This window comes from Peromyscus maniculatus, chromosome 6 (assembly GCF_049852395.1).
Source record: "Peromyscus maniculatus bairdii isolate BWxNUB_F1_BW_parent chromosome 6, HU_Pman_BW_mat_3.1, whole genome shotgun sequence".
NCBI lineage: Eukaryota > Metazoa > Chordata > Mammalia > Rodentia > Cricetidae > Peromyscus > Peromyscus maniculatus.
In genome coordinates this window covers 125019684-125042462 of record NC_134857.1, presented here as the reverse complement: position 1 = coordinate 125042462, position 22779 = coordinate 125019684, and the positions used below count along the sequence as shown (strand labels likewise).

The following is a 22779-nucleotide window of genomic DNA, read 5'->3' as shown; positions in this document are numbered from 1 at the left end:
TTGGTATTGGCATAAAAACCGACATGTGGACCAATGGGATCGAATTGAAGACCCTGACATTAATCTGCACACCTATGGACATATAATTTTTGACAAAGAAGCCAAAAGTATACAATGGAAAAAAGAAAGCATCTTCAACAAATAGTGCTGGCATAACTGGATATCAACATGTAAAAGGCTGCAAATAGATCCATATCTGTCACTGTGCACAAAACTTAAGTCGAGGTGGATCAAGGACCTGAACATAAATCCAGCTACTCTGAACCTGCTAGAAGAGAAAGTAGGAAGTAGTCTTGAACGCATTGGCATAGGAGATCACTTCCTAAATATAACACCAATAGCACAGACTCTGAGAGAAACAATCAATCAATGGGACCTCTTGAAACTGAGAAGCTTTTGTAGAGCAAAGGATATGGTCAACAAGGCAAAGCAACAGCCTACAGAATGGGAAAAAGGTCTTCACCAACCCCACATCTGACAGGGACTGATAACCAGAATATATAAGGAACTCAAGAAATTAGACATCAAAACGACCAACAGTCCAATTAAGAAATGGGCTATAGAACTAAACAGAGAATTCTCAACAGAGGAAACTCAAATGGCTGAAAGACATTTAAGGAATTGCTCAACATCACTAATCATCAGGGAGATGCAAAGCAAAACAACTCTGAGATACCACCTTATGTCTGTCAGAATGGCTAAGATCAAAAACACTAAAGACACCTTATGCTGGAGAGGATGTGGAACTAGGGCAATTCTTTTCCACTGCTTGTGGGAATGCAAGCTTGTACAACCACTTTGGAAATCAATATGGCGCTTTCTTAGAAAATTGGGAATCAATCTCCCCCAAGATCCAGCTATACCACTCTTGGGCATATACCCAAGAAATGCTCAATCATACCACAAGAGCACTTGCTCAGCTATGTTCATATCAGCATTGTTTGTAATAGCCAGAACCTGGAAACAACCTAGAAGAATCGATAAATAAATTGTGGCTCATATACACAATGGAATACTACTCAGCAAAGAAAAACAATGACATCATGAGGTTTGCAGGCAAATGGATGGATCTAGAAAAAAATCATCCTGAGTGAGGTAACCCAGACTCAGAAAGACAAATATGGTATGTACTCAATCATAGGAGGACACTAGATGTGGAACAAGGATGACTGGACTGCTACTCACATCACCAGGGAGGCTACCTGGAAAACAGGACCCCAAGAAAGACAGCAGGAGATCCCAGCTAGATCAAGAAAAGAGAGGCAGAACAAGGAATAGGAGACCATGGTAAATGAAGACCACATGAGAAAAGGAAGAAACAAAGTGCTAGAGAGGCCCGCAGAAATCCACAAAGATACCCCCACAATAGACTGCTGGCAATGGTCGAGAGACAGCCGGAACTGAACTACTCTGGTGATGGGATGGCCAAACACCTAATAGTCATGCCAGAAACCCCATCCAAAGACTGAGGGATCTGGATGCAGAGATCCATGGCTAGACTCTGGGTGGAGCTGCGGGAGTCTAATTAGCGAGAAAGAGGAGGGTTTATATGAGTGAGAATTGTTGAAACCAAGGTTGGATAAAGCACAGGGACAAATAGTCAAACAAATGGAAACACATAAACTATGAACCAAAGGCTGAGGGGCCCCCAACTGGATCAGGCCCTCTGAATAGGTGAGACAATTGATTGGCTTGATCTGTTTGGGAGGCATCTAGGCAGTGGTACCAGGTCCTGTGCTCATTGCATGAGTTGGCTGTTTGAAACCTGGGACTTATACAGGGACGCTTGGCTCAATCTGGGAGGAGGGGACTGGACCTGCCTGGACTGAGTCTACCAGGTTGATCTCAGTCCTCGGGGTAGGCTTTGCCCTGGAGGAGGTGGGAATGGGGGGTGAGCTGGGGGAAGGGGAGGGGGGCAGAATGGGGGAGAACAAGGGAATCCGTGGCTGATATGTAGAACTGAATGATATTGTAAAATAAAATTAAAGGACAAGAAATGTTATCAAGTTTTAGAGCCTAACAAGTTGTAGAGTTAACTCTTACTATTAAAATCTAAATGGATATATATTAATTCTAACAACTTCTCAATATTTTAACTTTTCATACATCTTGGCCAGCCATGTCTTACTGTTATATTCTTTCTGATGCTGCACTTATGCCAAATTTTTAAAAAATTGAAGTGATTTTCCCACATCCATTCCTACATTGTCAGCATTAATTGAACTCAGAGCAATTAATAATAATAAAATTTTAAAAGCATACTTGAAGTTGGGAAGTGTATGGTTGATGGGTCCTGGAAAGAGTTTGAAGAAGCTACTGGGTGGGTGATATATCAAAATATATCACATGCATATATGACATTTAAAATAAATAAATAAAAACAATCTTTAAAAAGTTATTTAAAATGAAACCACCAGGTTTATAAGAAAGATTACCAAGTGCTCAGCATACTTTTCCTTGCCAATTTGTATAAAATGACCAGATTAATGAGACAGTCTCCCCATATTCCTTCTGTAAGGTTTGTTTTAGTCACTTTTAAACAGTGCCAAAATCGTGACTCAAATATAAGCTTCCTGGCTCCAGGTCACCGAGTTAAGGAACTAAAGGAAATGATTTACGATCAGTTGCTTTTACTGTTTCAAATCCCTGAGGATATGGGAAGAGAAGTGGGTCTAGACTGTGGTCTTCCGTTCTAGGAAAATGTATTGCACTGTCATCACCTCAACACCTTGCACGTGTTATCTCATTTCATTTGTTCTAAACCTCGAGCATTGTGACTCTTATCTCCATTTTGATCTGCGGGAAATGAGGCTCCTGGTATTTCAGGAATTCATCCAAGGTCACATAACTTCTTAGCAGTATAATCTGACATAGACCTGGGCTATGGTTCCTGAACACCTGGGTCTTCAAACACCTTTGGCACAGCGGGTATGTTAAAAGCAACAACTGTTTCTTTAAAGTTTCCTTAATGTAAGTAACAGATTCATTCTGTATAAACTGATCAATGCAAACTTGTTTATAAAGTGAGAAACGAAGCTTTAAGCTGCATATGAAAGTTGTTGATGAAGTGCCCGGTGTAAGGCGGTGGAGTTGCTGTAGTTAGAATGAAGAGCCTCTGTGTGACACTGGATGAAGGTACACAGGAGACACGATTCTTCTACCTAAGGGAGTGTCGACATGTGTCTTCACACTTGCGGTCCTGAACCAGAGATACGATGCCTTTGGAGAGTTAGTTACACAGTCAGTCCAGTGTGGCCCACCGTAGAGTGGCACCACATCCCGCTGCTACATCTCACCGGCAGCCAGTGACAGAAGAGAGGGGCGCCCCGGCAGGCAGAGAGCCACCCATCCACGCAGATCCCCAGAAAGCTACATCTTCTGTAAGTCACCTTAGCCTGAAACAGACTCCCTTCTCCACTGACACCCAGCAATGGACTAGAAGGCAACCAGAGAATTTCTATCCATTATGATGATAGTTACGGTGGCTTGTCTTAGCTGTGTTAAAATTTAAGAAATGACTGAAATTGTGGAAAGACACAGATTTCTTTTTTCATTCAATCTTCAAAATCTTTCTGAGGAAAAGAAGAAAGTATGGTTCAAGTCTACAGAAGTGGGTGAGTAGAAGAGACAGCTGCAGGCAAATGACGTTAAGAGACTCTCTTTTTTCTTGATGCATGGAGGAGCTGAAAGAGTGAACTCCAAGGCTTGCAGAGGCAGACAACCACAGGCAACAGGTCAGCTCAGGGAAAAGTCCTGAAAGGCTCAGGAACAGGAGGGCCTCGTTCACTGGATCCTTGGCATTTCAAATTGGGGTGTTGGGATAGTGGGAAGCAGCTAAGCATTTGTGTAAGAAATTCTGAGACCACCACATGAAAGTAGAGATTGATGAAGTTGAAATATGACCCCATCAAAGCAGAAGGTGTGCAAGCACCATATTCAGAATAAGGGAATCCCAAGAGATCTACATGACACATTAGAAAACAATCCCTTCGGCCCAGACTCTTTTTCACTGGACATCAACAGTGGTAACCACCATGATTTTATTACACATGTAAAATTGAGGGAGGGGGTCCTCTCTAAAGACATTCCATGGGTCCAGACAACTGGGTTTGAACTTCAACAGTGGTAACCACCATGATCTTATTACACATGTAAAATTGGGGGAGGGGTCCACTCTAAAGACATTCCATGGGTCCAGACAACTGGGTTGCAACCAGGCAGTCGGCCAGGCCTGTCCTTCAACATCCTCACGTGAAACATCTCAGTTGTCAGGCCTACATGAAAATAATTCCCAAATGTATTTTTACTGTCTTATTTTTAAATGATAACAGAGACAACTGCAGATTCTCAAAGAATATCTGCAATATAAAAATCAGATCAAAACAAAGAAAACTTGGAAGAAAAAAAAAACAGCACAAGAAGAAAAGCTCAAAATGTTATTCTCGCCTTTAGCGAGGTTAGAGCAGGATGCGCACCCAGGAAGCACGACCAAGATGCTGCTTCCTATAAGGAAGAAGAATCAGAGTGAGGAGGGGCAACATGCAGATAAATAGAAATAAAAATGTTAGGAAGAGTAACTCAGGAAAGGCTCTTACCTCACCCCAAACAAAGATGGAAAAGAGGATCTTAAAGTAAGAAAACAAATAATTCAGTTGCGGAGATTGAATTATGCAGCAGAAACTGCAGAAAAGAAGGAGTTCATTAGAAACACAGACACAATGAAGGGAAATTTCCAGAAAGTGAATGGTGCTTCCACATCGAAAAGGCCCACTGTGTACCCAACAGGATGGAGAGACCCATATTACGACACATTATTATAAACTTAAAAACATTAAGAACAAGTGAATATAAAGACCTCGAGAAGACAAAGAACAGGTCCTAAGTGAACTACCAAGAATTACTCTACCAATTTTAACAATTGCTCCACAAGTCAAGAGACAAAACCACAAAAGCCTTTCAATTTCAGAGAAGAAAAAACTTACAGAAAAAGGTTCTCTACTCACCCACACTGACTCCCCTTCCCTGTGAGGGTTAGACAGACAGCTTCTCAGCAATGCAATGCTTCCCAAGCTGCCCCAGCTTAGCGTGTATGCTGAGGATGCAGCTGCACCATGGACATCCCACACACAGGGAAATGGACCAAAAGAAGTGAGTTCCAAGAGAATGGATCTAACACGGATGAGAGACGCCAGCAGCAGAGGCAGTGTAGAGAACTAAGCAGTCGACAGTTGAGCAAAACTGTAGCTTCTGGAAGGTTTCCTCCAGGAAAATAAGGCAAAACCAAACTTTAAAAATGTTCAAGAACTATGGTATGTTTGGGGAGAAAATTTTTTCAAAGATGTCTTGGAATTTCTTGTAGCATATGAATAAGTAACTTAAAATGTCATAGAATGCACATAAAAGCAATGGGAATAAACAGTGAGTAATCTTGAGGCATTGTTAACAAAAAAAGTATATGGACATAATAAGGTAAATTATGAGAGCCAAGAAGTTATGGATTTATATTGAGGTGATTGGAGGGGAAGAATTAGCATAATATAAAACATTAAATCTTCATCATCAATAATAGGAAGTCAATAAAATATTTAAGCATATTATTACTAAAACAAAGATTAAATCAATAAGGTGTTAGAGAGTCTCAGAGTAGATAAAGGCAAAAGATTTGATTTCTTAGTGCAACTTACCTTTAAGCCATATGCAGGAATTACTCTGATACTCGTTTTTAAGTTTTAAAATGTCTCACAAGTACAGACATACTTCTGAGACTCTCACTGAGTCTCCAGCTCAAATTGAGATTTGACCACATTAAGGTTGCAAGTCATGATTGTGCTCACTATAATAACGTGATTTTTGTTATTTTCTCCTTTTTGTAACATTTATTTGTCCCTGCATGTGCATGCCACATGCACGTGGGTGGCCCTTGGAGGCCAGAAAAGGGTCAAGTCCTCTGGAACTAGAAGAGTTCCAGGCAGCTGTGAGCAAAAAGTGAGTGCTGGGAACAGAACTCGGATCCCCTGCAAGTCCAGCAAGCACTTTTAACCACTGAGCCATGGCTAAAGCCCCTACTGACCACCACTTTGATTTGTTAGAGAGAAGAGCATCCCTTCCTTTGCACACCTTCTTTTTGCAAACAAATACCTCATTTGTAATCTCTTTACTTTTCATTCTTTCGCATTGCTATCTGGTGCATGGACTCGGGTCACCAGGGGCTCACTGAGTTTATCTCTAAGTTGAAAAGCTGACTGTATCAGAGTCTGGACAGCTGCACAGAGCTATACAAAAGTGAGAGAGGAAAACAACCTAGGGACCACACTGCGAAGGTCTTCTTAAATCCAGCACACTTCCTGGATTTTCTCTTTGAAAAATTTTTTGAACCTCTGACAAAGCCACTTTTATTTTCACTTGGAAGCCAGAGATATTTTTGTATTTATACTTCAGTCATTGGAGAGTAGGATATTTATTGGGAAACAGACACTTTAAAATGTTGTTTACTAAATGAATAAAGTAGGATATACAAAGTTTTCTGAGTGCAACAAGCTAGCAGACCAAACCAAAACACTATTCTCTAGACCACCCCACAGGAATTAAATAATGTTCGGAGCCCACTAATATGCAAATTTTGCTTCTGAATGATGCAAATCCAAACGGAACATTTATTACATGCATGTGTTGTTTCAAGAAGGGCAAAGGTTATTCAGTTACAGTCTGCCACCCCCAGGAACTCCCACTTGAAATGAAGTCACAAGCAAAGCCTTTCCACTGTACAAAACTTCCCTTTTATAGAGACTTTGCTTAAAAATGTAAGCAATTTCACAGACGGAAGAGCTGAGTAATTTCTTAAAGGTCATATTTACCTCCCAAATTGATGTTTTTTGGTACCTTTGTGTCCTCCTGACCTGGCTATAATCTCCTATTATGGTCTAATGTTGAATTTCAGGTTATGATGACTTAGCAGGAATGTGCCTTGGCTGCGGCAAGCAAGCAGGAATATTGATTGTTTTGAGACAGGGTCACATGTAGCCCAGGCTGGTTGCTGACTTGCTAGGTAGCCAAGGGTAACTGTCCCTGATGGCAAATCCTGACTGTCATCTAGATGGGATTTAGAATCTCAATGGAAATAAATTTCTGACTATATCTGTCAGCAACTTTCTAGACTGAGTAAATGAGGTAGGAAAATCCACCTTAAATGTGGGCCTCACCGCTTCACGGGCTGGGGTCCCAGACTGAACAAAAAGGAGAATTTGAACTGAGCATGTGCACACAGATGCAATGGAGGCCGCCACCTCAAGCTCCTGCCTCTGTGCTTCCCTGGCCGTGATGGACAGAATTTCACACCGGGAGTCCAATGAACATGCCCTTCCTCAAGCAGCTTCGGACGTGAAATTTTTTACAGTAATTAGGAAAATAACACCCATACTTATCTGGAACTGCATATCTTTCTGTCACCTTTTCCTGTGTGCCAAGACTGCAGGTTTATGTCACCAAACTCAGCTCATACATATTCTTAAAGAACAAGTAACAAAATAATCCCCTTACCTTGTCCCTGCGCATGAACAGTAATCCACGCCACACATAGTACAATAAAACGAAGGAGCAGTTTCCTAAGTGGGGAAGAAACACCGGTAAGACATTGACACCGAGGAAGTCACACAGCTCCTAACTCAGGAGTCTGTAGTGCCCTCTGAGAACTGACATCTCCAAAGAGTTTCCTCATAAAGCTGATGCTGCTGAGTAGAGGACCATCCGAAGTCCTCTGCTTTAGAACAAGTGATGTTCAAGAGCTGGTTCACACCGTGCAGATGGCTTTCGGCTGCATGCTAGAACCATTTCAGAGTTTAATAGATTGCTAATACTTGGTCACTTCTCTCTCCTCTCACAAATATTCTGGTTTTAGGATGTCCACAGTACATAAGTGCGTGTGTGCGTGCGTGCGTATGTATGTGCATGCGTGCGTGTGTGTGTGTGTGTGTGTGTGTGTGTGTGTGTGTGTGTGTGTGTTAGAAGCCAGAGGTGGACACCTAGTGTTTTAGTCAGTTGTTCTCCATCTTATTTTTGAGACAGGGTCTCTCACTGCCTTTGAGTTCAACCCTTTGGCTAAACTGACAGGCCAGTAAGCCCCAGGATCCTTCTGTCTCTGCCTCCCCAGCTAAGATGACTGCCAGACACTGCTGCACCGAGCTCTTCCTTAGGTGGATGTTAGGGTTGAAACACTCCACAGACCGAGTTGCCTCCCTAGCCCTGTATTTTCAAATATTTACCAGGTGGGCCTAATGTGCAAAACAGGGCTGAGGACAATTGTGTAAGATTAATTTCTGCACATGACAGAAGTCAGCATTCTCAGACATTTAATAAAACTGAGCAAGTCTAAAAGAACTCAAAATTGTAGGCACTAAAATTTAATAAAGATTCAAAAATGACAATTTGCAGTAACTGAGGACGCCTAATAAAGCATGAAAGGGTCTGGGTTCAGCCTGCTAGCTTCACCTTTAGTTATTCAGTTTGGCATCAGCCACATTCACACCATAACCAACCAGACTAGCCAGGTGAAGGCCTAAATTTAGTTGGAAAATTGACCTCCAAAGATCATCATTAGAACATCTGAGGAGCCAATTCTTTTCCCAAGTCTTCCCTAGATTTGGCTTAAGGAGCCATTCGACACCCGCTTTGTCATGGAAGTGCTGGTTCCTTTGGGAGAACACCAGCAATCTCTTCAGGGTACTCATGAGATCCTGAGGATCTGTGATAGTGTCTTCAGGTGGGCTATCACCATCCATTCCTACAAAGATGTCATTACGATAGCAGGAAAGACTTGTGAACTTCCGTGGATAGTAGACTTTTTGATGAGTTGGTGGCCGCCTAGCCAGCAGAGGGGTGTGAAATAATGTGAGAAACACACGTGTAACACACATCTAGCATTTCGCCAGCTTTTCTCACCCTTGGTTTTTATGCCAAAAACATCTTCATTCTAACAGCTTTATAGATTCTGTGTTTCACTAATGGCTAAGATCCAGAAACAGTTTAAAAAAAAATCTGTTTTTCTCAAAATAACTGAGAGAAAATGTTCATCCCAGCAATGGGAAGAAAACTGGGTGATATCCACAGCACATGTGTCTCCACTAGTTTGGCTAGTTGTCTCTGTACTTTTTCCAATCATGCTCTCAATAGGCTCTGCTGACTCCCCATGGGAGACCTTGCCTTGGAGGAGGTGGGAATGGGGCGGTGGGTTGGGAGGTGGGAGGAGGGAGGACAGGGGAATCTGTGATTGGTATGTAAAGTGAATAGAAAATCTCTTAATTAAAAAAAGAAAAAGAAATAAGAAAAATTCAACTGTTCTGCGACTTCACAGAGTACCAAACAGAATGTCTAAACAACACCCAGAATTGCTTTCCACACACTGTACTTCCTCTCCCTAAGATATCCACTTATTTTAAACATTTATTTGAACACTCAAATAGCTAAGCAACTTAGAAAAGTGTTTCATATCAGCTAGGAAGAATATTACAAACCTTTTAATTACCATAAAAATCATCTCTGGAGACTTTCTGATAACTGAGTTTTGCTTGTTGGTTTGTCTGTTGTCTTTGAGACAGTGAGTTTTGTTTGTTGGTTTGTCTGTTGTCTTTGAGACAGAATCTCTCCTATACCAGCTGGCCTGGATACTGTGTAGCGAAGGTGACCTGGAACCTTGATCCTCCTGCCTCTTCCTCCCGACTACGGGAAGTACAGGCTTGTGCCCCAACATGCACAGCAGGCTTATGCAGTGGGGGATATGAGCCCTGGACTTCATGCTTGCTGGGTAAGCGATTCAACAACTGAGCTCCTCCTAGCCCCCGACATACAGGGTTGATGCATCTAACACCTTTCAGGTTTTATGTTTATTGCCTTAATTCCACAAAGTCACACACACACACACACACACACACACACACACACACACACAAACAACAACAACAACAACAACAACAAAAAACCCCTATTTTTAAGAGCAACCCTGGGAAAGGAAATATCTGTATGGATCCAAATTTAAAATTATCAATATTTGGGGGTGACTAACTGGAACTGCCAGAACATCATCACGAAAAGATGGTAGTAAGTGGAAATCTCAGGGATCTCAGTAGGCTCTCTAAAGTCTACTTCAGTGGCCTGACAGAATGATCATCAGCTAAGCAAAGTTTTTTCTAAAGCCCCTCTCCCTTTCCCAAGTGCTGATGACATGTTTTCAAATTACAGAACTCTAAATGCTTTGACTATTTTTTTTTCTAGAAACAAGTTCTCTGTGCGGTTCTAACTACCTTTGCTCTATTGCTTTGCATGCGTGTGGTTGGAGCTGCAAGGACCTGCAATCTGGTTAACCATGAGTTGCCCTTAATTGTCCGGGGCCCATCCCCACTGGCTCCTGTAAGGGAACAAGTTTGACATCACAAGGTCTTTGGGCAGGTAGGCTCCTGGTCCCTGGCTTGAAGATCCCCTCAGAGACCACGGAAGACCATCAACTTCATCCAGGACTGCTACCCACTCCAGCACCTCTCCATAAGCGTTCACTGCCCCTGCCCACCCAATCCGCCAGGTATCATTTTCATCAGAAGTTCCACCAGTGTGTGTGTGTAATCCTATTTTATTTCCCTGCCCGAGCCCTGCCCCCCCCCCCCCAACACACACCAGCCTCCCCTGCCAGCCAATCATCTGGACCCAGTACAAACTCCAAGCTTCCCAAGAATATATGCAGGGTGCATCCTGGGCCCCTCTGGAAGGGCCTTGGAAAGCATGCAAGACAGGGGCCAACGGCAGACCCCTGTGAACTCCCCATGAAGTATTAGTCAGCTACTTGGGCTGGGTGCAGTGGCTCAGGGAAAACCTTGGAGGTGGGAGTTGGCAAGAAGAGAGGTCTGAGCAGAACTTGGGGGTCTTCCAAAATGCTTGAGCCTGCAGGGGGTCATGCCCCCCCCCCAGCACACCTGCAGAAATCAACCTGAAAGATGCACTCATTTCTATAAGATCTGATACATCCGAGCCCCATCCTGCCTGGCTTTCTTGGAAGATCCATCATTCAGTGGGACGCTTATCAAGAAAAGCCAGATCAAAGGCCTGGATCTAAGCAAGCCTCTCAGAAGGCAGCAGGGAGTGCTTCTAGCATCTGGGGACTATTGGGCTCCCAGCGTGGTGAGGCACACAGTCACTATTGTGTCTTAAGAGTATATATTGGCTTTATTGGGTCTCCTAGAAAAGGGGGTGTGCCTGGAGGTGCAAATTGCTCTGCAGCAGGGAACATTCACACAGGAAGCTTGCAGAGGTCAGAGCAGAGAGCACGCTGGAGATCCTGCACAGGACTAGGAAGCACATGTGAACACAAACACTGCCACAAGGCAGGCTTTCTCCACTCCCGCCTCCACCAGCGCTCAGCTGACTTGGACAGCTTGGGCTCTGCCCTCCTACCACCTACAACTAACTCAGCAGCTTTCCTCACTGTATCTTAGGGGCCAGATGAAAATTTGTGTAACCTACCGGCCTCTAATAGGGGCACCCAGACAGGCAGCCAAGGCTGAGAGTCATCATCCTTATGTTTTTCCCCAGTGTAGGGATAGAGGCAGATATGGTTGTCCAAAGAGAAGGTGGGCCAGCCCAAGCTCTACCAGGGAAAGTAGATTCGCTTTCACATCCTACCCTTTCCCCACTCCCAACTCTATCCTGGCGGCAAGCATCATTTCTCCACTGACAGACCATATGTCAGGGCTCAGCCTCAACTCCAGATGCTAGAGTTATGTCTGTTTGCCTTCTAAAAAAAAGTGATTGTCCCAGACCCTGAGCAGGAAGAGCCCTGCTTTCTAGGCTCTGTAATCACCCCTTCTGGCCACCTGGGAACCTAGTCCCAAACCTGTGCTTTCAGAATCCGGAGGATTGCTAGAGTCCTAGCAATCGCCCAGGCTGGGCGCCCTGAGACAGCTGGAATAGGACTTCAGCCAGGGCTGAAACAGGAGAAGGGGAGGAGGGTGCGAGGGGAGTTGGAGTTGGAGCCCAGGCGGGTGTCAGAGTGCTCTGGAACTGCCTGGGGCAGTGGCCGAGGGGATGTTGGGACTCAAGCCAGCAAGCTTTTCCTCCCTAGCCACAGGATCGCTTTAGCATAAACTGAGACTCGCTGGCAGAAGCTTGCTTCCTTTCAAACACGGTATTTTACAAGTTGAGAAATCAAGAGGAGGTTGCCACGGCAGCTCTCGCCTGCTCCCAGCGCCACAAAGTATCGAGGAGCAGGACCACAGATCTCCAACTCTGTGGTGGAGACAGGGGGTGGAGAGAGGGGGTTGGTCTAAAGCCCCTTCCTTCCCCCCTCCAGCGGCGGGTGGGCTACTTACGTTTTTGTGGCGGGGGAGACCTTTCCATGCCTTGTCCTGTAGGCTCCTAAATGCATTTGTATGCATTTGTCCCTGCAGCAAAGCACTAACGGAAAACAGAAGCCAGCTCCGAACTGCTAAAGGTGCAGGTACTGTCCATGAAAAGGGGGAAAGTCACATGAGAACCATGCTCCAACCCGCAAAATGGGGGGGTGGGGTGGGGTAGGAGGATGAAGCGGTGTAGGGGTAGGAAGCAGCACCCAGAGGGGAAGAGAGCTAGGATGCTCGGTGCCCAGCTGTAGCTGGGGTCGCGCTCCCCTGGGGGGACCAGAGGTGAGCAAGCGGGGGCAGCAGCGACAGCCGGAGCTGGGTAGGGAGCTCAGCCCCGAGTTCACTTGCGGTTCAAAGAAGACTCAGTGACTCCAGTGGAGCGCTCTGCTTTGGGCCTCGGAGGAGAAAGGCGGGGTAGAGGGTGGGGGTGGGAAGAAGGAGATGAAGGGAGGAAGTCCCCGGGAGCAGCCTGCGCCCAAACATTTGTCAAACAAGCACACACACCCACTTGGGAAATCAAGCTGGTGCGAGGGGACCGGTGGCAACAGCAGGCGCTCGCTCTGAGTTGACTGCCGGCTGCTTTGCCGGGAAGAAGAGGAGACTAGTAAATCCGGCTGGTGTTAAATTTCACCGCGCACTGACTTGCAATGACATCACTAAACACGGAGCACACCTCCCCCTCTGCCCCCGCAACCTTCCCCCACCCCAGCGCTGCCGGCTGCCCTGGTCCGCCAACCTAACAGGGTCAGGCTGGGCCAACAGCACCCTGGGCACTCTAGTCACCTCCTGGCCACCTCCAAGATGAGCGCACTTCCTAGTTGTAGGTGACTTAGGGTTATTCCTTCCTCTCTGTCCATGTACCAGTCTGGCTTGCATTTTATGTCAGTCTCTTGCATGACTTTGCATCCCCAGACCTCTCCTTTAGTCTCTTCATCCACACCTGGGATCCTCCTGGATTCAGCTAGTCCTTAGTCCTCTCCCACCTCAGCTTGCCTTCTCTGCAGCTAGCTTGCAGTCCCCTAGTCTAGTAAAGTAGACTCACTCCTGCTGCTGACCGCCTCTTGACTCCCTTTCCCGCCCACCCCCTTTACTAGTTCTATTGACTTTCTCCCTAGTAACTCACCTTTCCACCTAAGCCCTGACCTTGACTCAGTTACAAGTCTAGATTTGTACTGTGCAGTCATGCGAGGGCATGCTGTCACACAGCCTTACAACGTACACCTCCAATTTCTGGGACAGCTTTTAAACACAAGTTCCTATCTTGCCATCGTCCTTTCATACTGAAAAGTCCACCTTATGAAATTGCCAGTAATAAAAACACAATATTCTCATATTGTTTTTCTCATTGCTAAGTTTGTAAATTGGGCGAGAACTGACATTCTGTTTTTTGCCTGACTACTGTGCTTTCAACACCTACAACTATGCAATGTGTCTATTGAGTGAATGACTGCTGTGTATGACACCATTTCTCCACACCTTTTTACTGTACTCTGCATCCTCAGCAAAGGGTCTTTCCACTTGCTGAACAGGAGCCCACCTCGAAGTAACAGTGAAGGTTAAAATTGATAAATGCAAATAATGGACACTATTCTCAAACTCTATCATTTTTTTTTTCAGGACTGGACTTTGATCTGTCTTCCTCTCCTTCAATCTCTAACTTTCTATTTGGAAATGATAATACAGTGGTAGAAAAGCAGCAAAATAGTTGCCTTCCTGTAAATAGACCCTTCCTCTGCCTTCCCCTCACGTTCCCTGTAGGAGCCTCTCTGCAGACCAAGCGCATGCACACCTGTCAATGCAACGATAGTAGATTTTATTTCCAAAGAATAGACCATGAAAATGAAGATCAAGGTTAAGCATAGAGTTAGGTGCAGAACACAGGAGACACAACCCAAAGCCCAGCGGGAAAGCTCAATGTAGCAGCACGTGTTTCGTAAGGCATCAGCACTGTCCTAGGATGTGGATGTACGTTCCATTTATCCTCTTAATAAATCCTATAAAATAGGCATTGTCTTTATCTCCACTTTACAAAGGAATTAAGTCAGGAAGAAGTTACCTCAGACCGCCTGTGGGTGCAGTGCGGGTTTCCAACATTTCTGCCTTTCCTTTCTTACTCATTCCTTCCCACTGACTCTTTCACAAAGGTTTTAGGACAAAATGTTATGAAATTCACACACAATATTCTGCCTCGATCACTATGAAGATGTAGATTCAATGTGTGATAGAGGTGATATTTTAACACACTTTAGGAAAGAAAAGACTGGATTTGTAAACAGAGCTGAAACAATTAGTCTATAGAGGTGAGATCCTTTTAAAGAAGACCCCTCCCATGAAAATAATTTACATTCATGTATCTATTTATCAAACAAATGTTTATGGGACAGCAATAGGCTGTCAGTAATGCTATCAGTGGGGGCAGCCAGCGCAGAGGCAGAGGATCAGAGCTCACTGGCCACCAGCCTAGCTAACAGGTGAGTAGCAAGCTCAGTGAAAGACAGTCTCACAACCTAAGGTGGAGAGACTGACAGCGGAAGACAACAGATGTTTGCCTCTGGGTTCCATATACATATGACACATGTGCATGTGGTACATACAAGCAAACACATGCCCAAAAGATAATATTTTTAATATGTTCATGTTGCTAAGGAGAGGTTGTTCCATAAGACAGCTAGGCTTCAGGACAGTCAGACAAAAGAACAGTTAGCCATATCCAAGCTTGTGTAATTACACTGGGGGCAGGGGACTATATTTGAAATGTCATGTCGAAAGCTTATCTCAAACAAAAACACAAACCTCCCAATGATTTTTACTCCAGAATATGTTAAAGCCAACTAGAGCCCTCTACTGGATCAGTGTTCTAGGAGGGGCAGAATTCATATCTGGAAGTAAGAAATGACAGGATTCCATGTCTGCATCCAGAGGCAGGGGTCCTCACATTGAACACCCCACAGACTCACTTACTAGCTTAACACTAATTTTTACAATGTTATATAGTCAAAACAGAAACATTACTCCTCACCAGAAAAAGCAAGTGGGGGGGGGCCTGGAATGAATGTAAGGACCTAGAGAGGACTCACCATGACGAGGAACAGTTATATAGCAACTGGCAGACGTTTACTTGTCTGGAATCTTCAGAACGTAACAGAACTGAGTGGACTACGGTTGTAGGGAAACAGACTTTTAACTCAAATGTATGGGCGTATAAAATATAATATGGACTTTAAAGGGATTTTAAAAGCTCTCTCTCTTCTCCCCCCTCCCCCCCCCCGGGTGTGTGTTTGTGTGTGTGTGTGTGTGTGTGTGTGTGTGTGTGTGCGCGTGCGCACGCGCAGGTATTGAAGAAGGACAGAAGAGGGGGTCTGGTTCCCTGGAGCTGGAGTTGCAGATGGTTCTGAGTCACTGGACCTGGATGTGGGGAACCAAACTTGTGTCCTCTGGGAGAGCAAGAAGTGCTTTTGACCACTGAGCAATCTCCAGCCCCATAATCTTTCATTAGAGAGCATTTTTAATAATTGTTGCCCTTTGAAACTATCAACTCAAACAAAATGTCCTGATTCTCCACCGTTTCATTATAGTTTTGGTTCTTTCATCATAAGGTTGATTTTCCCCCCTGTGTTACCAGCTTTAATAAAGAAACCAACTTACAGAAGCCAGTGATACGGCAGCAGCATCAACACTCCGGTAAGAACGTGCTGGGGAGAGCGACATCACCTGAGGGCCCTGACTCAGACTCTCATGATAGCTTTCTTAGTATCATCAGCTAAAATTCCTCTCACCTAACTACAATCAGAAATTCTCCCTAAACATTACAAATTCAGAAGGGATATACAGCACACATTTTGTCAAAACAGGCAGTCAGATTAATGGTAATATTTTTGAGGTATAGGAGTAAAGGAAGCTGCCAAGATTTTAGAGTAACAACAGTAGCAATATTATGAAAATAACTGGTTTTTCCGTGGAAGAAGAGCAAAGTTAATGTGTGCCAGGCCAGCCTCTGAAGCTAACAGGATAACATTAAGAGACTACATATCCTGTCAGGACACCACATGACTTCAGAATAAAGAAAATAAGGGATATCCTTTTCTGATAGAGTAAAATTTCAACATAAACTTCATCAGAATCTGACGAGTTCCTACAAAAGGCTTTGTTTTAAAACAATGTGACTATTTTAGTGTATGCATATTCCATCCAATAATATTCAAAATTACGATGGTGGGGTAATCACAAAATCACAAAATCACAGGGGAAACCAAAGGGGCAAATGAAGTGCTTGTTTCCAAGTGATGAGACGGCTAAAGATAATTTAATAAATGGAAGGGAGTACTTGAGAGGTCCTATCATTTGTAATCTGTTGAATATAAATAGGTTTTATGTGACAAGTTATATGTAGTTCTCCTCCCAAACAGAACACTAAGCTGTTCTTATAAATTCCTCTAGTCACCTCCTCAACATCTCCTGCTGAAGCATCCATAGAGAAATGAAGAAAGTAGGTAGGAATACAAAGAGAGTTGCTATTACCAAGCATTTCTGTGTAATGGACACAGTTCCGTATACTTTATCTAGTGTGTGCAAGTCTCTCAATCACCAAGTGAAGAGATACTATACTCACGTTATAAAATATCGGGAGGCTCCTTAGAGCCCCTCAAGCTTAATTTACTTTTCAAGTCACATAGCATTTATTAATACAACAAACAAATGGTAAAATGGAACCTTAACCCAGATCCATGAAATTCTGACATCCATATTTGTAATGCAGTGGTCTGCAAACTTTTGTGTGCATGTAAGTCTCTACTAACTGAGCCTTACACCTAGCAGTTTTTTATTATGTTTGAGGCAAGACCCAAGAACAATTTCCTCTTCTTCCTCCTCCACCTCCTCCTCCTTTTTTTTTCATTGAGACAGTACCTCACTTTGTAGCCTCCTGCCTCAGTGTCTCAAATACTAAATTTACAGGCATGAATCACCACTCTTGGCAGTAATCTTCATTTTTAACAAACAATAAATACATAAATGTCATATATCAATGTGTTAAGCAACTCCTGGTTTGGTTGTCATTATAATACTATGCTTCTTGCCTGTGAAACCTCTTTAAAAGTGAGGACTCTTGTCCATATATACCTAGGACAAGTAATTATGGCTTAACAAAGATTTCATGTTTTAAATGTTTAATAAATGAGTGAAGGGATGGTGACCTGCCTACATTGTACCAGGTCAGCATTGTAAGATTGAGAGTTATGAGTATACGGCATACTTGATGCTGTTGTGACAGTTATAATATGGTAGGGATGGGAGGTAACAAGAAAGCCTAATGCATAGATGACAGAGCAAAGATTAAGCCTCCAGGAACATGGAGTTCCATTAAGTTCCAATGGAACAAGACCTTACTGAAAAACCCAGAGGTTCAAGGATGAAGGTCTCTGACAAACAGAGAGGAGCCCTCAGGCTGGTCTGGGCAGAAGTGGCAGTATGGGCCAGAATGTGAAGGTATGATAGACCTGTGGTGGGAATGGCAAAACTATAGGGTAATGCTGGAAAAATCATAGAGCATCTCCCAGCCATTGGGATTTAGCTTGACTTTCTTTCCTAACTGTTAGAATAAAACAACTTGAAGGGTCAGGTGTGGTGGCATATACCTTAAATCCCAGCAATGGGAAATGGAGGCAGGTGGATCTCTGTGAGTTTGAGGCTACCTCAGTCTATATAGGGAGATCCTGACCAGCCAGGGCTACATAGTGAGAATCTGTCACAAGAAAACAAAAAGTTAAAAAAAAAACTTGAAGGACTGTTTTCTACCACTGCAAATAACCTTGGTGTGCAAAGAGTGACTAAACAAATGGGGGAACCACACGCATCCTTACTCAGTTTAAAATGTGAGTCTTTGAGTTAAGGTTTCTTGTTAGGTTTAGAACATGACATACCTTGGCTACAAAGCACTTTACAAGGGATTCTGGCTCTAGGAGCCAGGTGGAGCCTGGGCCAAGCAGACAGGATTTTCAGCTGGAGACTTTGAGGAGGTGACTAGAAGATTCTTAAGAACAACTTGGTGTTCTCTGGGAAGAAAGCTACATGAATTTGTCATATAAAACATATTTATATATGACAGATTACAAATGATAGGACCTCCCAAGCCTTCCTCACAAGGGAAGCAGATGAGACTCCTTAGCTTTAACAGTGAAGAAGATTTTTGAATTCTAATCCAATCTGTATTTCCAATCTTTTGTTATTCAAACTTTCTAGACCTCTTCTTCCATGCTTTCCTTCCCAAGTGTTTTAGGCTAGAATTTTCCCCTTTGTTAGAACCTTTATTCTCAAATGTGTTGAGTCTAAACAGCATCTAAACAGTTGTCAGACTAATTTCTTTTTGTGGATTTTCTTGGTTAGCGACCTAGCAAGAGAGGGGTTAGAGGAGAAAGTATCTTTGTACACTGAGACATCTCACTGGGCCCTTAATCAGTTTCAAGGTCAGATATGAGGCACTTAAATAATTTAAATGCAGACATCAAACAAAATGCAATAAAGACAAGTATGTAAAATAGATTGTCCCATTAGCTTTAGATATATTATGTTAATATTTCCTCCAAACTCGTGTGTGTGTGTGTGTGTGTGTGTGCTTGTGTGTGAATACATGTGAATGTGTTTGGGTGTGCACATGTGTGTGCATGCATGTTTCTGTGTGTGAGTATTTGTGTGTGTACACGCAGAGACAAGGAAGTCTGACTGTGAAGATGCTTGTCACAGTGGGCATCATGCCTGTGGGGTAAAGGGTCACAATGGCACCACTTGTACCTCTGAAGTTCACAGTCTGTCAGCATTTCCATTTTAAGCCCCTTCTGAATGAATTCCAAAGGCTACATCATTACCAAAGAGCTCATTAATTTCAAATGTATATATAAAGTTAAATTCAAACTGGTAGTCAGGAGGTTTCCTTTGAAACCTCCAGGATTTCTCCTTTGATTCTCTCTTCCATTAAAAATTAACTGCAGCAAAACAACCTGCTTCTGACAGCAGATGCTGCTGCACTGGGGCAAACTCTCCAAAGCCATGTTTTTAATAAATCTGTCAGTGAGTTCGCACCTCAATCCTTTATGGAAGCGTTATTATAGTTATTTTAGGTATTTCAGGAGTTAAAGGAAAGTTTCCACCCAGATTTACTTTTCCCGAATCCCCTTTGGCAATTCTTTCATTTTTTACAGGACAAAATTCTATTCCAAAAGTTTATGGAATAAAAGTTTAATGCCAGATTTTCTAGTTGTAGATGAGTATAAATAAAAGAATCTTCAAATAGTAGGTTAAAGATATACTAACAGAATCACAGGGATACATTAGATATTCATCTAATGTTAAAAAATTATCTATAAATGATTGCTGGGAGGTTATATTGTGTATATGTATAAATAAAGAAGGGCTGGAGGGCTAGTTATGATTTAGCAATTAAGAACGCTTGCTGTTCTTCCAGCGACCTGAATTTGGTTCCCAGCACTCACATCAGGTGGCTCACAACTTCCTGTAACTTCATCTACAAGGAGTCTAACACCCTCTTTTGGCCTCCATGTGTTGTGGAATATTACTTTAAGATGTGTTACATTTGTTTATCCTGTGGGATATTTGTTTAATGATGCAAAGATGAGTTGTGTTCTTTTATGTTGCATTTGCTAAACTCTGTGAAGCTGTGTTACTGTGCTTGTCTAAAACAACTGATTGGTCTAATAAAGAGCTGAACAGTCAATAGCAAGGCAGGAGAAAGGATAGACAGGGCTGGCAGAGAGAATAAGTAGGAGAAGAAGAGAAAGGAGCCAAGAATAATATAAAGAGAAAGAGAGAGGACACCAGGGGCCAGCCACCCAGCCACACAGCCAGCTACAGAGTAAGAAGTAAAGAAAGGCATATAGAACAGAGAGAGGCAAAAGCCCAGAGGCAAAAGGTAAATGGGATAATTTAAGAAAACCTACCTAGCGATAAACCAAGCTAAGGCTGGGCATTCATAAGAAAGACTAAGTCTCCTTGTATTTCTTTTGGAGCTGAGTGCTTGGCCCCCAAAGAATAAAGAGTTAAAAAAAAACAACTACATTCATAGGTACATGAGCTCATGTACATATACCCCGACTAAGACACACTCCAATACACATAATTAAGAATAAAATGAATCTCTTAAAAATTGAAGAATAATATTAAAATACAATTACTAGTAGTGCTTTTGAAGACTCTCTACCCTCACTCTTGCCACCAACTCCAACTCTAAGTCACAGTATGTAGCATTCCTGAAGAATTTTAAAACAGGATTTGAGATGACACAATTTTGTTTTCAGTGTACAAAGTGTTCATATTTATTTGAAGGCTCAAGAGAAATAATATAGTTGAGTTTTCTCTGACGAAAACAAATTCTTTAAATGTACCTTCCAGTACTCTGCATTTCTCTGGCCACTCCATCCATGATTCCTTCTCAAAGGCTCTTCTTGGTCTCTGTTTAGAAAGAAATGCCTATCTCTGATCTTTCTGGGTTAGCCACCTCTGTATGCTACAGTTGTTTCCTGGCAGACCTGAAAATGCAGAGTGTAAGATAAATAACAGGACTCAGTGTGACCATGCTGGCTTCCTCGTAGTTTTACTGCAATGGGGAAGAGGGACCCAGATGACTACAGTTGGCCTTCTTACACTAAAAATAAGATTTCTAAAGCAGTCATATTTTTATTTATTTAAAGACCTTAAAAGTTTCAGATTGGCAACAATTTCAAGATGAAATTTTCTAAATCTGCCTTTTGAATTGAACATTCTAAAATTATTTTTCCTGACATTCATTTCTTAAGACTTAAGACCACTTACTGCAATATAGGACATTCCCTTCCCTGTCTGAGCAAAAACTAAAGCTGTACTAACAATGAAAACTCTCTACTTAGAGGTGTTTACATTCTTTTTCTTTTGTATTTGTTTGAAAACAGATGATTAAATCAAGGGTCTTCCTGTGAGGTGTGCATGGTGGCTAATCCCATCACTCAAGAGGATGAGGCAGGAGGACTGCTTTGAGTTTGAGGTCAGCCTGAGATATATAGCAAAAGTTCATGTCAGAAAAGGAGAGGGTATTATTTTTCCCCTGTGGACCTGTCTGACTCACTGTTCTGTTGCTGTGAGGAGACACCATCACCAAGGCAACTTACAAAGATAATACTTAATTGGGAGCTTGCTTACAGTGGGAGTTAGTCATGATCATCATTGTGAGGAACATGGCTGCAGCAGGCAGGCAGGATGCTAGAGAAGCAACTGAGAGCTTCCATCTTACCTGTGAGTTGCATGCAGGGGGAGAGACTGTGCCTGGCATGGGCTTTTGAAACTTCAAAGTCCACCCCCAGTGACACACCTCCTCTAACAAGGCCATACCTTCAAATCCTTCCCAAACAGTTCCACTAACTAGAAATCAAATATATGAGCCATGGAGGCCATTTTCTTTCAAACCACCACAGGACCATTCATATATAATTGTGTGAGTGTGTGTGTGTGTGTGTGTCCATATCCACACATGGTCAGCACAAGGAGTGTGTAGAAGTCAGAGGACAACTTGTGGGAATCAGTTCTCTTCTTCTATCATGTATGATTTGGGGATGAAACTCAGATAATGAGGCTTGGCAGCAGGCACCTTTACCTACTAAGATATCTCAATGGCCCTTCCATATTGTAATTTAGGAAGTAAATGGACTGAAAGTCATGAACTGAATAATGTACAGACAACTTCTTTCAGAAATTTTAGTTATGTTTCAAGGCTCTCTAACACTTTCTCCATTTAATGTGTGGAGTTAATTATTAATGGAATAATTTGTGCCAAGATCAACTAAGTTGAAAAGAAATGTCAGAATACCTTGCTGTGTAAATCTTCTCAAACTCTGGAACTTTGGGTGGTTAGCTGCTCACTGCAATTACTGGTCATTTTTTTAAGTGTATTTTGGTATTTTCCATTTTCCCACCCTCATAACTGCTATACAGTGGTCATGTTGTCACCTCCTAGTCCAAGACTATGACAATACATTCTGGAACACATTTCATGTGAAAGTATGTAGGAATTCATTAGTTCCAGCCTTAAAATGTGGAACATTACTTTGCTTAAAGAAACACTGAGTGTGGACAGAAAATATTTAGGAAATACAAGAAATGGAAAAAATTAGAGCATGCTTTCAAAAGAAACCAGAATCGTCCTAGAACAGATGGATGTTCCTCTTAAACGTCTTTGGTTTAGACTTTGGTTTGAATAAAATACAAGAGAAACATCACTGGATAACAGTAGCTAAGATGAAAATTCCCCCCAATCAGCATTTATAAAGAAGACATGTGGAAGGAAGGATTTTAAGCTTATGTATCAGATTACAAAAAGAATTGTTTCCATTCTATAAAAGTAGGCTGCACGAGAATATCATGA

General features: G+C 42.7%; 1 protein-coding gene across 1 annotated transcript in view; it reads right to left on the bottom strand.

The window, feature by feature from the left end:
* Col24a1 (collagen type XXIV alpha 1 chain) overlaps positions 1-12497 on the bottom strand; it is a 274801-nt gene extending 262304 nt beyond the window's left edge. Inside the window, exons 1-2 of the mRNA XM_042280059.2 lie at positions 12348-12497; positions 7537-7601 (exon numbers count right to left, since the gene is read on the bottom strand). Coding sequence (XP_042135993.1) covers positions 7537-7601; positions 12348-12403 — 121 coding nt within the window. The 5' untranslated portion in view covers positions 12404-12497. The remainder of the gene's footprint in view (positions 1-7536; positions 7602-12347) is intronic.
* Between the last annotated feature and the right edge of the window lie 10282 nt (positions 12498-22779).